Source organism: Alosa sapidissima, chromosome 5, assembly GCF_018492685.1.
Source record: "Alosa sapidissima isolate fAloSap1 chromosome 5, fAloSap1.pri, whole genome shotgun sequence".
In the NCBI taxonomy this organism is placed as follows: Eukaryota; Metazoa; Chordata; class Actinopteri; order Clupeiformes; family Clupeidae; genus Alosa; species Alosa sapidissima.
Window position 1 is genome coordinate 1,886,972 of NC_055961.1, and position 15,000 is coordinate 1,901,971.

At 47.4% G+C, this 15,000-nt stretch overlaps 1 protein-coding gene across 5 annotated transcripts in view; it reads right to left on the reverse strand.

Annotated features, from left to right (window-relative positions):
* The window catches only part of phldb2a (pleckstrin homology-like domain, family B, member 2a), a 63,717-nt gene that overhangs the window by 21,188 nt on the left and 27,529 nt on the right, over positions 1–15,000 (reverse strand). For 3 of the 5 annotated variants that reach the window (XM_042093049.1, XM_042093047.1, XM_042093044.1), the window contains 5 exons: positions 7,244–7,423; positions 6,370–6,507; positions 3,216–3,344; positions 828–983; positions 548–658 (listed from right to left, as the gene is read on the reverse strand). In XM_042093049.1, coding sequence (XP_041948983.1) covers positions 548–658; positions 828–983; positions 3,216–3,344; positions 6,370–6,507; positions 7,244–7,423 — 714 coding nt within the window. The remainder of the gene's footprint in view (positions 1–547; positions 659–827; positions 984–3,215; positions 3,345–6,369; positions 6,508–7,243; positions 7,424–15,000) is intronic. The other 2 variants (XM_042093045.1, XM_042093046.1) reach the window with 2 other exon arrangements.

Consider the following 15,000-nt stretch of genomic DNA (forward strand, 5'->3'; position numbering starts at 1 on the left):
CTCGGCTTATTTAACAGCAGCAAAACTGGACATTGTTTTCACGAATTTTGTCATGCTTATTTGAGTTAAGAGAACTGATGGGGATGTTCTTTTAATTGTTATTTCAAGCACTGTACGTCTCGTGACCAAAGCACCATGAACACACTTCACTGATGATCTCACTCGTGGATAACTGGTTCTCTCTGCCCGACTCTGGCTGGATCAGCAGGTTGCAGGATGTGTGGCGCGTTATACACGAGTGTTGCCAGCAGGGACGGTGTAGAGTGCCCTCTGGTGGACAAACTATACAACGCCAACACTCATGACATGGTTGAAGGGTGTTTCGTCCGTTTTTATTTTATTTTTAAAATATTCATTTATCGGCCATTATAAATGCCGATACCGATAGTTTGGAAAATGCCTAATATCGGCCAATAATATCGGCCCGCCGATAAATCGGTCGGGCTCTAACACACACACAGACAGACACAGACACACACACACACACACACACACACACAGACAGACACACACACACACAAAGACAGACACACACACACACACACACCCTCTGTAGCATGAGCAGCAGGTTGTTCTTCTCCTTCATGAAGGTGTCCTTCTCCTTCTGGGCCTGCTGATTGATTTGAGCCCACTGCTTCTTCAGAGTCAGCAGCCTCTCCTGAACAAACACACACAAATTAGCACACACCCACCCACCCACACACACACACACACACACACATTAGCACACACACACATCAACACACACACACACACACACACACACATTAGCACACAACACACACACACACACACACACACACACATCAACACACACACACACACACCTTGCGTGTGACGGTGCTGCGCTGGTACTCGGCGGTCTCCCGCAGCAGCTGCTGAGTCCTAGTGTCCTTCTCCTCGTCCTGCCGACTCTCCCTCTCCAGCTGCTGGAACTCCAGATCCTCAAACCGCTTCGCCTCCACCTCTAGCACCTCAGAGTCCTGGCAGGAGCACACACACACACACACACACACACACACACACACACACACACACATACACATACACATGCATGCAGACTCTGAATCTCCTGATCACATTTCCAATCCACAGATAAGACATCAGCCTCTGTGTACCCCCCCCCCCCCCCCCCCACCCCCTTCATCTGAGGAGAGTGCACATTGTGGGCTGGAGGACCCTGCTGGCCTTATGGGAAGCCCAGCCCTGGGATGGAGGCCTTTGTTTCTACGGTAACTAAACAGGAGGACCCTGCTGGCCTTAGGGGAACCCCAGCCCTGGGATGGAGGCCTTTGTTTCTACGGTAACTAAACAGGAGGACCCTGCTGGCCTTAGGGGAACCCCAGCCCTGGGATGGAGGCGCCTTTGTTTCTACGGTAACTAAACAGGAGGACCCTGCTGGCCTTATGGGAAGCCCAGCCCTGGGATGGAGGCCTTTGTTTCTATGGTAATGGAGCAGAGCTCTGGAGCCTCTCTGGGGACTGTGTGAAGCAGGAAGAGAAGACATGCGACTGGATCTTTAGAGAAGAGGAGGAGGAAGAGGAGGATAAGGAGGAGGAGGAGGAGGAGGAGGAAGGGGAGGAGCAGGAAGAGGAGGAGGAGGAGGAAGAGAAGGAGGAAGATGAGGAGGAAGAGGAGGAAGGGGAGGAGCAGGAAGGGGAGGAGCAGGAAGAAGAGGAGGAGGAGGAAGAGGAGGAGGAAGAGGAGGAGGATGAGGAGGAGGAGGAGGAAGAGGAGGAGGGTGCCCCTTCAGACAAAACAAGGAAGTAGCACAAAGGACTAGGGTTGGGTACCCATCGCATTTGAACCAATATCGGTGCCTGTGCCTGAGGTTCGGTGTCGGTATTCAACGGTACTTTTTTCGGTACCCTACCCTTACTGAATCCGTAACACCTTGTTTGTAACAACTACCACATTTAATTAAAGTTGCAAAAAATTGGATTTGTACATTGAGAATGTTTTTAACACAATACAAACCCCTCTCATTCCTAAAGTATGAACAGTGGATAGTAATTGTTTTTTTTTTAAAAGGCTCAATCAAACTCAAACATAGAACAAATAATTAGTCCATTAGGGTTATGTGATGATATGGCTATTTTATAAAAGGCAATCCTTCCACTTTTGTAGTGTTTTATGCAATTTAACAGTAGCCTAGGTTATTATCCCCTCCTTCCCAGTTCCATTGTTCAAGTTACTTAGCTTCAGTCAGTCTCTACACAGGCGTGCGTAGTAGGCTGGTGAGTTTGGTCGTTCGGTTATTCTTTGATAAATAAAACATTCCATGCCAACGTGAATTTGAACATAGCTCGTTTTAATACAGCGCACTGTCCCACCTTAAAACGCTACGGATACCCTTTTAGGTTATCTGTTTTTGTAGGCTAACCAGCAAACTATAGCGTACAAAATGAACCGATTCCATCTTCAGTTCGTCTTGTATTTAATAATCAAATTGAAACATTACATCGGGGGAAGTGAATCCGTTAAATATGCCCTTCCACTGAGTCCTATTTCCTAGCCACCATACGTTTAAATAGCATTAAAATGTTGTTTTCCTGTCACATGCTTTAAGCTGTGTTAAGTCTTGTTTTACCGTTTTGAATGGATTCAGCTCACTCGCAATTCAGAACGATGGGTGCATTTCATAGAACTTCGTCAACTGTGCTATTATTCTTACTAGGGATACTATTCTGATCCGCTCCTGGCGCAATACACACAAGTTTAAATGGTGCATATTAAGTTAGCCATAATAACTTTCGCTTTTGAGACAGACATAACGTTACACTCAGACACAAGCTCAGATGGCGCACTCCGCTCCTGATGCACATAAAATTACCGATATTTCGATTTCATGTGAACCAATACCGACGTGATTCGGTCGGTACCGGTGAAAGTACAGGGGCCGGTACCCAACCTTACACAGGACAGACGATGCCAGGGAAGAGGTCACATGACAGGAAGTGGAGAGGGATACCAGGGAGGGGAGTAGGAAAGAGTCAATGAATGGAATGTAAGAAGAGGCAACACGGCAGAAAGTCATCATAAGTCATGTGACCGAACAGGCAGGGGGAGCGGTTATCCGACAGAGTAGGTGTGGATTATGTGACAGGAAGTGGGCAGGGGTCACATGATAGGAAGTGCAATGCAGACAGGAACAGGGAAGAGGTCACATGACAGGAAGTGCTGCGTGGACATGAAGTGGTCTGCGGCCTGTATACCCTGTGGAGCTGAAGCTGCAGCTGCTCCCTGAGTGCCTCTGGGCAGGAGTCCAGCTGAGCTCGCTGATCTGAGAGCTGCTCGGACAAACGCTCCACACGGCCTCTCTCAGACTCCAGCAGCGCTCTACCCTGCACACACACACACACACACACACACACACACACACATGGACACACACACATATATGGACATACAGACACACATGGACACACGCATACACACACATGGACACACATGGACACACACATATGGACATGGACACACACACACACACACACACATGAGGACACACAGTCATACATGGGGACACACACATATAGACATGGACACATACACAAATGGACACACACACACACACACACACACACATATGGACATTGACAAACACGCACATGAGGACGCACAGTCATACATGGGGACGCATACATATAGACATAGACACACACACACATGGACACACAGAAACACACATGGACACGGACACTGACACACACACACACGGACATAGACACGGACACATACACAAATGTACAAACACACACACACACACACAGACATAGACAAGGACAAGGACATACACAGACTCAAAAACCAAAACACACACCCACACACACAAACAGACACACACACAAACAAAGACAGAGAGAGACCAAAGAGTGGGTTAGTAAGGACGGCAGGGAGAGGCCAAGCAGTGGAGATCTACTGAGGGCAGACCATTAGACAGAGAGGCCTCCAGAGAACCCAGGACACTCAAATGGCCACTAGCAACGCTGCGCACCCACAGCATAACACATTAACTAGCGATGCGCACCCATAACATACAGTGTTTCCTCTACGTTTATTTCAGCATGGCGGCCCCCCACAGTTTAATTAATACCGCCGCGGTATCAGAATCAGGGCAGACGCACATTTGCTTTTTAAATAATCCTGTGATGTATCCTCCCCTGCTGGCTGCCGCTCACATTGCAATTTAACAATAAGTAGCCTAAACTAGTCAGAGGTTATTAAGGCCCGTCCAGTTTCAGTTCACATATTATATATTGTATTGATGTAGCCTATTTAAAGCATTAACTTTCTTCTCAGTGTTTCCTCTTCATTTAGCGGTGCATAGTAGGCTAAATGCCCTCCGCTGGCTGCTGAAAATTGCATTTTAAGAGTAAACAGCAATGCTAATCCGAGGTAGGCCTACCTGTCTAGTTTTATTCCATAAATATATTGTTTTTATAGACGTTAGTGACATGCGCTATCAAGAGCTTCCATGTGCTACGCATGTTCGTCAACATCGCAAAAACTACAATTTTCGCAAACTTGGTGGAAAGGTGTAGCACAAGCCAAGGAAAACCCATTCATTTCTGAAGCTGATCGTATAAAGTATTTCCCATTTCGTAGTCTATAGGCCTAAGCACGCTCGCAACAACAGCAAAAATGAAACTGGAGAGGATGTCTCCGCGAAGACACCGCTGTTACATTAGATGCACTCAATCGCGAATCGACGCAGTAAAAAAAGCAACGACTGCTGGTAGTAACGAAGGTAAACTGCAAAACATTTTGTATGCACTCGCGGTGATGGCCTAGTAGGCCTAATGTGAATCGCGGACTATAAAGTAAAGGAGATTTGCACCAAATAAAGGCAGTGTTGTGGGTTGTGTTTTTACAACGTGTTGGCACAAAACTTAATTTCTGTTATAAACAAAGTAAGCTAAGCGTTTCTCCATTGTCAACTACCGCCATGTTCAAGCGTTCAAGTGACATGTGGTTTAATGCATGGGTTACCGTGATGTGAGTCAGACAGAAGATGACCTGGGCAGAAGATGGGCCTGACTTAGTTCCTAAATCCTGTCACTCTCTAGTCACGTTAGGCTAAATGGTGTGATTAGAAACTAGAATAAAAAAAAAAACATCCCGGGAGCCGGGAGTGACACCCGAACTGTTTTTTCATGCTAACTTTTTTTCCTCCGAATGGGGCGGCGCTGCCACCACTGTTAAAAAAAATTCTAGAGGAAACACTGACATAACACACATTAACTAGCGCTGTGCACCCATAACATAACACATTAACTAGCGATGCGCACCCATAACATAACACACATTAACTAGCGCTGCGCACCCAAAACATAACTAGCACTGTGCACCCATAACATAAATCACATTAACTAGCGTCAGCACCCATAACATAACACACATTAACTAGCGCTGCGCCGATGACATAACACATTAACTAGCGAAATTCACAATTTCGTCGCCGTTTAAAAAAAAAAAAAAAACATAGTCCAGTATTTCTTTTGAAATTGAAATGAAGTTGTATGGACTGGACTATGTTTTTTTTTTTTTTTTAAATCGGCGACGAAATTGTGAATTTCCAGAGCACACTTGGCAATCGACTCCTACAGACTTTCCCCTTAAGATGGCAGCAAAGATGGCAACATTTCCGGAAAGGTACTGGCTTGATGAAATTCATTCTGGACTCTCTATCCGACCACATAAAGACCTCGGGATACTTCGGTTTGGCTTTAGGGACCCTCTACTCACTACCACGTAAGTACAATGTTATTTGGAACTGTAGAAGAGGTATAAAAATAGCGTTTTGTAGCGGCGAAATAATATGCCCTTCTCACTTCCACGCTAACGAGCTTTGACTAAAAACGGTAACATCGAACTTTCTCAAAACACAGCCGAATGACATGATTTGGATGTCAACTCAACGTATGTACTCCCAATCATCCGTAAATCGATCTAAAGTGCATTTTACTCCGGATAATTCCTTTAACTAGCGCTGCGCACCCATAAAACAACACATTAACTAGCGTTAGCACCCATAACATAACACATTAACTAGCGTCAGAGTTTGAGTATGGCCACTAGCAATGCTGCGCACCCATAACATAACACATTAACTAATGTCAGCCTTTGAGTACGTCTACGAGTTGATACTGATCAAATTACACCGTTATGGATGAGACAAAAATGGATATTTGCATGAAACTGACATTTCCATTCTTCCTTTCTCCTCCTCTCCCTCCCTTTTTTCCTTTCTCCTCTTCTCCCTCCCTTTTTTCCTTTCTCCTTCTCTCCCTCTCTCTCTCTCTCTTTCTCTTAAAGTTGAGTATGTTGCCAGGTAGCGTCCCTGCGGAGCTGTGGTGTCTCCATGGTTACCTGAGCTTTGTCGTCTGCGCTGTTCTTCTCCATGGCGGACATCTTCTCGTTGAGTTTGTCCAGCTGCTCGCGCTCCCGCTGGAGCTGCACCATCTCAGAGTCCTGCTCACCCTCCAGCAGAGCCTTCTCCACCTCCATCTGGGACGGAGAGATGGAGAGAGAGAGATGGAGAGAGGGAGAGAGAGACGGGGACGGAGAGATGGAGAGAGAGAGATGGAGAGAGGGAGAGAGAGACGGGGACGGAGAGATGGAGAGAGAGAGAGACAGGGACGGAGAGATGGAGAGAGGGAGAGAGAGAGAGAGAGATGGGGACGGAGAGATGGAGAGAGAGAGATGGAGAGAGGGAGAGAGAGAGAGAGAGTGATGAGAGGGGGAAAGAAAAAGGGGGGGGGAGAGGAATTGAAGTAACTCCACCCAACGACCTACAGGCCCCACCCTTCCTGTTCAACCCCCCCTCCGGACCCCACCCACCGGCCTGGCTAGCCCCACCCACCCCTATGAACAACCCCACCCACCCCTATAACCGACCCCACCCACCTGCCTGCCTGGCCCGACCCACCCTTATGACCGACCCCACCCACCTGTCCTTTAGACTCCACCTACATCTGTGATAAACCACGCCCACCTCTCTGGCAGACCCCACATCAATGATGGGTCCCGCCCACTTCACCAACTGATTCCACCCACACTCCTGATAGACCTCACCCAGTTAGCTCTCCCTGACTCCACCCACCTCCCTGGTCCATCTGGTTGTACCCCCCCCCCCCGCTCACCTCCCTGATGGACTCCTCCATCTGGTTGTTGTCCCCCCCTGCTCACCTCCCTGATCTCCCTGATGGACTCCTCCATCTGGTTGTTGTCCCCCCCTGCTCACCTCCCTGATGGACTCCTCCATCTGGTTGTCCAGGTCCTTCACCTTCTGCTCCAGCTCCTCGATGTTGTTCAGCACCTGGATGCGCTCCTCCTCAATACGCGTCACTTCCTGTTTCAGCACCTGGATGCGATCCTCCTCAATACGCGTCACTTCCTGTTTCAGCTGCATGCTCTCTGACGCCTGGTGATGACATAATTGGAGCTATTAAGAAAGTTTAACATAATACCCATAATCGATGCCCTAAACACACACACACACACACCCAGGCCCATCTGTGAAGCATGTGTGAGCCATCAGTCCTGATGAATGGCACTGGCGTTAGGTAATGTGCGGCTCTGGCAGCTCAGTGGAGGTAAGGGTGGAGGTGTGGACAAGACAGCAGTTTAGACTCCTAACTCAGAGGAAAGGGTGGAGGTGTGGACAAGGTAGTGGGTGGAGGTGTGGACAAGACAGCGGTTTAGACTCCTAATTCAGAGGTAAGGGTGGAGGTGTGGACAAGACAGCGGTTTAGACTCCTAATTCAGAGGTAAGGGTGGAGGTGTGGACAAGACAGCGGTTTAGACTCCTAACTCAGAGGAAAGGGTGGAGGTGTGGACAAGGTAGTGGGTGGAGGTGTGGACAAGACAGCGGTTTAGACTCCTAATTCAGAGGTAAGGGTGGAGGTGTGGACAAGGCAGCGGTTTAGACTCCTAATTCAGAGGTAAGGGTGTAGATGTGGACAAGGCAGCGGTTTAGACTCCTAACTCAGAGGTAAGGGTGGAGGTGTCGGTTTAGACTCCTAATTCAGAGGTAAGGGTGGAGGTGTGGACAAGACAGCGGTTTAGACTCCTAACTCAGAGGAAAGGGTGGAGGTGTGGACAAGGTAGTGGGTGGAGGTGTGGACAAGACAGCGGTTTAGACTCCTAATTCAGAGGTAAGGGTGGAGGTGTGGACAAGGCAGCGGTTTAGACTCCTAACTCAGAGGTAAGGGTGGAGGTGTCGGTTTAGACTCCTAATTCAGAGGTAAGGGTGTAGGTGTGGACAAGGCAGCGGTTTAGAGGACTCCTAACTCAGAGGTAAGGGTGGAGGTGTGGACAAGACAGCGGTTTAGACTCCTAATTCAGAGGTAAGGGTGGAGGTGTGGACAAGGCAGCGGTTTAGACTCCTAATCCTAAAAAACTTTTTGAAACTAAATGATGACAAAACAGAGGTACTTCTGGTTGGACCAAAACTAAAGCGAGATATTATTGTTAGTAATCTGGGGAACTTGGCACACCAGGTCAAATCAAAAGTAACAAGCCTCGGTGTCATCCTAGATGCAGAGTTAAGTTTTAAGCCCCATATCAGTAAAGTTACTCAGACAGCCTATTTCCACTTGAGAAACATTGCCAAAGTGCAGCCCTTCTTAACTCAACAAGATGCAGAAAAACTAATTCACGCCTTTATCACTAGCAGGTTAGACTACTGCAATGCACTTTTCACTGGTCTTCCCAAAAAACATCTAAAGAAATTGGCACTCATACAGAACTCTGCGGCTAGACTTTTAACTAAGACTAAGAAGAGAGAACACATCACCCCTGTGTTGGCTGAACTGCACTGGCTCCCTATTTCCTATAGAATTGATTTTAAGGTTATGTTAATTACTTACAAAGCTCTGAATGGCATAGCACCTTCATATATCTCTGAGCTTTTAATATCTTATCAACCACAAAGGAAACTTAGATCATCCAATTCTAATCTTTTAATCGTACCCAAAGTGCTCCACAAGCAAAGTGGAGAAGCTGCGTTTATCCATTATGCCCCCAAACTATGGAACACCCTGCCTCTGTACATCAAGCAGGCGAGTTCAGTAAATATTTTTAAAAAAGATCTGAAAACATACCTGTACAGGAAAGCTTTTAGTTAACTCATCTTATCCTGTAGACTACATTTTCAGATTATTCTACATCTGCTACTATTGGAGGGCGCAGCCAGCCAGAAGCAGATGGGCTCCCCCTATTAAGTCAGGTTCTGCTCAAGGTTTCTTCCTGGAATATGGGAGTTTTTCCTTGCCACAGTTGCCATATGGCGTGCTTGTGGGGGTAAGAGGGTTAAGGCTGCCAGTCTTATGACATGTCATTTTCTATATTTTTGATATGTTGCTGAGTAGATCATAAACAGCAAAGAAAAGTGATTGATAATGACTGACTGACTATTATTGTGTTACATGCTTCAAATGTAAAGCACTTTGAGCTGCATTCTGTGTATGAAAGGTGCTATACAAATAAAGCTTATTATTATTATTATTATTATTATTATTATAATTCAGAGGTAAGGGTGTAGATGTGGACAAGGCAGCGGTTTAGACTCCTAATTCAGAGGTAAGGGTGGAGGTGTGGACAAGGCAGCGGTTTAGACTCCTAATTCAGAGGTAAGGGTGGAGGTGTGGACAAGGCAGCGGTTTAGACTCCTAATTCAGAGGTAAGGGTGGAGGTGTGGACAAGACAGCGGTTTAGAGGACTCCTAACTCAGAGGTAAGGGTGTAGGTGTGGACAAGGCAGCGGACTCCTAACTCTGCTAACTCCATTAGCCGGCATACATTCCATAAGCAAAAGGAGGGGGGGGGGGGGGGGTCTGCAGTTCTAAAGGGCTGTGTGTAGTCTGCAGTTCTAAAGGGCTGTGTGTAGTCTGGTGAAGTGAAATGAGTTCTCCACACAAGTCTGGGCTCCTCATGGAGACGGAACACACCTGTGTCTCTCATCAGACCCGTCTCACATTTCTCTCTCTCTTACTTTATTCTCCCCCTCTCTCCCTTTCTTTCTCTCTCTCTCTCTCACACACATGAACACACACACACACACCCACACACACACACACATGACATGGGAAAGCAACACATCTGCACTAAATGCAGCAAATCAGTGACTTTATTTTCCTGTGTATGCGTGCTTTGTGTGTGTGTGTGTTCATGTGTGTTAGATAGTGAGCCAATCAGTGACTTTATTTTCCTGTGTGTGTGTGTGTGTGTGTGTGTGTGTTCATGTGTGTTAGATAGTTCTTCAGGTTGAGCAGATTATTAGTAATGGTATTTTAAAGACTTCTCTTGGAACATTTGGGAAATCTTTAGGCCTTTCTCCACTTCAAACACATTTTTACTTTTCCCCCAACTTTCTGCATTCTGCTTTTCTCTTTCATGCACACACACACACACACACACACACACACACACACACACAGTGCAATGCTGATGGGGATAAAGTCATTTCCTGTGCCCCTGTGTGAGAGCTGAAGCAGCATTCCCCTGAGAAAGGACATCAAAACCCAAACACACCATTAAGTCATTAGGGCTGGAAAACTACACCACCAGCCCTACACACACCACCAAGACTACACACACCACCAGGCCTACACACACACCATCAAGGCTACACACACCACCAAGACTACAAACACCACCAGGCCTACACACACCACCAGGCCTACACACACACCATCAAGACTACACACACCACCAGACTTACACACACACCAGGCCTACACACACACCATCAAGACTACACACTCCAGCAGACCTATACACACACCACCAGGCCTACACACACCACCAAGACTACACACACCACCAGGCCTACACACACCATCAAGACTACACACACCACCAGACTTACACACACACGTCAGGACTACACACACCACCAGACTTACACACACACCACTGTTACACACCACACCACAACACACACCACAACACACACCACAACACAAACCACACCACAACACACACCACAGCACAACACACACCACAACACACACCACACCACAACACACACCACAGCACACACCACAACACACACCACAACACACACCACACCACAACACACACCACAGCACACACCACAACACACACCACAACACACACCACACCACAACACACCACTGTTACACAGCACAGCACAACACACACCACACCACAACACACAACACAACACACACCACAACACACACCACACCACAACACACACCACACCACAACACACACCACAACACACACCACACCACAACACACACCACTGTTACATAGCACACCACAACACACACCACTGTTACACATCACAGCACAGCACACACCACTGTTACACACCACAACACAACACACAGCACTGTTACACACTCAGGGTTTCCGCAACACACTCAGGGCCAGATGTACGTACATTTGCGAACGTAGCGTTATCAGTGCCTTGGCCAACCTGCAGAAACCGCACGCTATGACACTTATGTTAACGTCGTATTTATCAAACCTGCAGAAACCGCACACTGTGACACTGTGATGTTAACGTCGTATTTATCAAACCTGGACTTCATCGGGTAAGCAGCGCCTTTCTCCGCCCCCTACCTCAATTTACCAACGTAAACACACACCACACACGACACAGCACCAAGATATGGCACACACATGCACACACACACACACATACACACACGACACAGCACCAAGATATGGCACACACACACACATGACACAGCACCAAGATATGGCACACACACACACACACACACACACACACACACACACACGACACAGCACCAAGACATGAAAGGTAAACCTCCAGCTTGGCTTGCTCTGTGTTTACTGGTGGCATTCTTTCACATACTCACACATGCACACACACACACACATACACACTCACACCAAACACACACACACACACACAAGCACACACAGACGCACACATGCACACACACACGCACATACACACACACACGCATAGCTAAATTCCAAAGTGCTGAATAGTTTCCACTAGCTCATGAAGCATCTCCTAACACAACAACATTAGACGTGACCAGACAGAGAAGTTCCATGAAAACGACTAAATGAGGACGACATCAGGGCCCAAAGACACACACACACACACACACACACATCAGGGAAAAGAAAAACACACACACATCAGGGCCCAAAGAATGTGCAAAAGAACCTCACTTACAGAACCTTAAAATAGCAGATTTCATGACCTATAACTAGAGAAGCAGGCATAAAGTCCCTGTGTGTCACTCACACACACACCAGTGTTTCCCATACATTGACTAATCTGTGGCGGGGCGCCACGAAATAAAAATCGGCCGCCACAGATTAATATTCTATGTTTAATTTAATTTAAAAATAAGATCAAATCCTTGCATTGCCATTGAGCTGCGCTTTTTACGCACGCAGCCTTTCCTTGCCCCACCCCGCTCTCTCTCGTAGCCCGCTGCCCTTCCTCTGCATGTGCATTTAACAAAATATTCACGATTGTTGTTGCCACATAGAAGCATTGTTTGGATGTCGAATTTAGCATGCTTAGTCTACTTACAGCTGCTTGTCAATTTCATTGAAGGGCTCATTTTATTGACTCTGACACTGAATGTTTGCAAAATCCCAATGTAAATGGAAAAGTGTTTTCCAAAATTCAAAAGTGCTTGTCCCAAAGAGAAGTACGAACCTTTATTTTAACCCCCCCCCCCCCCCCCCCCCCCCCTTGTCAAAGTCAGCTACCGCCACAAATTAAATCCAATTACTGCACACACATACTCTCTCTCTCTCTCACACACACACAATTGGTAATTGGTTATGTATTCTGCTCTCTCTCTCTCAAATTACACTTTATTGGCATGAATGAATAAAATCTTTATTGCCAAAGCTACAGGTTTGACATATTAGGCACTGACTGAAATTAACATTTAATAACTTAGCAATTTAGTAGGGTGTATTATTTAGCAATTTAGTAAGGTGTATTATTTAGTAATTTAGTAGGGTGTATTATTTAGTAATTACGTAGGGTATATTATTGAACATTTAGCAAATTAGTAGGGTGTATTATTTAGTAATTTAGTAGGGTGTATTATTTAGTAATTTAGTAGAGTGTATTATTTAGTCATTTAGTAGGGTGTATTATTTAGCAATTTAGTAGGGTGTATTATTTAGTAATTTAGTAGGGTGTATTATTTAGTAGGGTGTATTATTTAGCAATTTAGTAGGGTGTATTATTTAGTAATTTAGTAGGGTGTATTATTTAGTAATTACGTAGGGTATATTATTGAACATTTAGCAAATTAGTAGGGTGTATTATTTAGTAATTTAGTAGGGTGTATTATTTAGTAATTTAGTAGAGTGTATTATTTAGAAATTTAGTAGGGTGTATTATTTAGTAATTTAGTAGTAATTTAGTAGGGTGTATTATTTAGTAATTAATTATTAATATAATATATAATAAGCTGGCAATACTGTCTCTCTATCTCTTTTTCTGTCTAACATGCACGCACGCACAGAGCCGCTGTGATCCTCACCTTGTTGTGTAGGCTAAGGGGAGGTGAGTGTGTGTGTGTGTGTGTGTGCGTGTGTGTGTGACCGCTGTGGTCCTCACCTTGTTGTGCAGGCTGAGGGCAGGGGAGTGTGTGTGTGTGTGTGTGTGCGTGTGTGTGTGACCGCTGTGGTCCTCACCTTGTTGTGCAGGCTGAGGGCAGGGGAGTGTGTGCATGTGTGTGCGTGTGTGTGTGTGACCGCTGTGGTCCTCACCTTGTTGTGCAGGCTGAGGGCAGGGGAGTGTGTGCGTGTGTGTGTGTGTGTGACCACTGTGATCCTCACCTTGTTGTGCAGGCTGAGGGCAGGGGAGTGTGTGCGTGTGTGTGTGTGCGTGTGTGTGTGACCGCTGTGGTCCTCACCTTGTTGTGCAGGCTGAGGGCAGGGGAGTGTGTGCGTGTGTGTGTGTGTGTGACCGCTGTGGTCCTCACCTTGTTGTGCAGGCTGAGGGCAGGGGAGTGTGTGCGTGTGTGTGTGTGCGTGTGTGTGTGTGTGACCGCTGTGGTCCTCACCTTGTTGTGTAGGCTAAGGGGAGGTGAGTGTGTGTGTGTGTGTGTGTGCGTGTGTGTGTGACCGCTGTGGTCCTCACCTTGTTGTGCAGGCTGAGGGCAGGGGAGTGTGTGCGTGTGTGTGTGTGTGTGACCGCTGTGGTCCTCACCTTGTTGTGCAGGCTGAGGGCAGGGGAGTGTGTGCGTGTGTGTGTGTGTGTGTGTGTGTGACCGCTGTGGTCCTCACCTTGTTGTGCAGGCTGAGGGCAGGGGAGTGTGTGCGTGTGTGTGTGTGCGTGTGTGTGTGTGTGACCGCTGTGGTCCTCACCTTGTTGTGCAGGCTGAGGGTAGGGGAGTGTGTGCGTGTGTGTGCGTGTGTGTGTGTGTGACCGCTGTGGTCCTCACCTTGTTGTGCAGGCTGAGGGCAGGGGAGTGTGTGCGTGTGTGTGCGTGTGTGTGTGTGTGACCGCTGTGGTCCTCACCTTGTTGTGCAGGCTGAGGGCAGGGGAGTGTGTGCGTGTGTGTGCGTGTGTGTGTGTGTGACCGCTGTGGTCCTCACCTTGTTGTGCAGGCTGAGGGCAGGGGAGTGTGTGCGTGTGTGTGTGACAGCTGTGGTCCTCACCTTGTTGTGCAGGCTGAGGGCAGGGGAGTGTGTGCGTGTGTGTGCGTGTGTGTGTGTGTGACCGCTGTGGTCCTCACCTTGTTGTGCAGGCTGAGGGCAGGGGAGTGTGTGCGTGTGTGTGCGTGTGTGTGTGTGTGACCGCTGTGGTCCTCACCTTGTTGTGCAGGCTGAGGGCAGGGGAGTGTGTGCGTGTGTGTGTGTGCGTGTGTGTGTGACCGCTGTGGTCCTCACCTTGTTGTGCAGGCTGAGGGCAGGGGAGTGTGTGCGTGTGTGTGTGTGTGTGACCGCTGTGGTCCTCACCTTGTTGTGCAGGCTGAGGGCAGGGGAGTGTGTGTGCGTGTGTGTGTGTGTG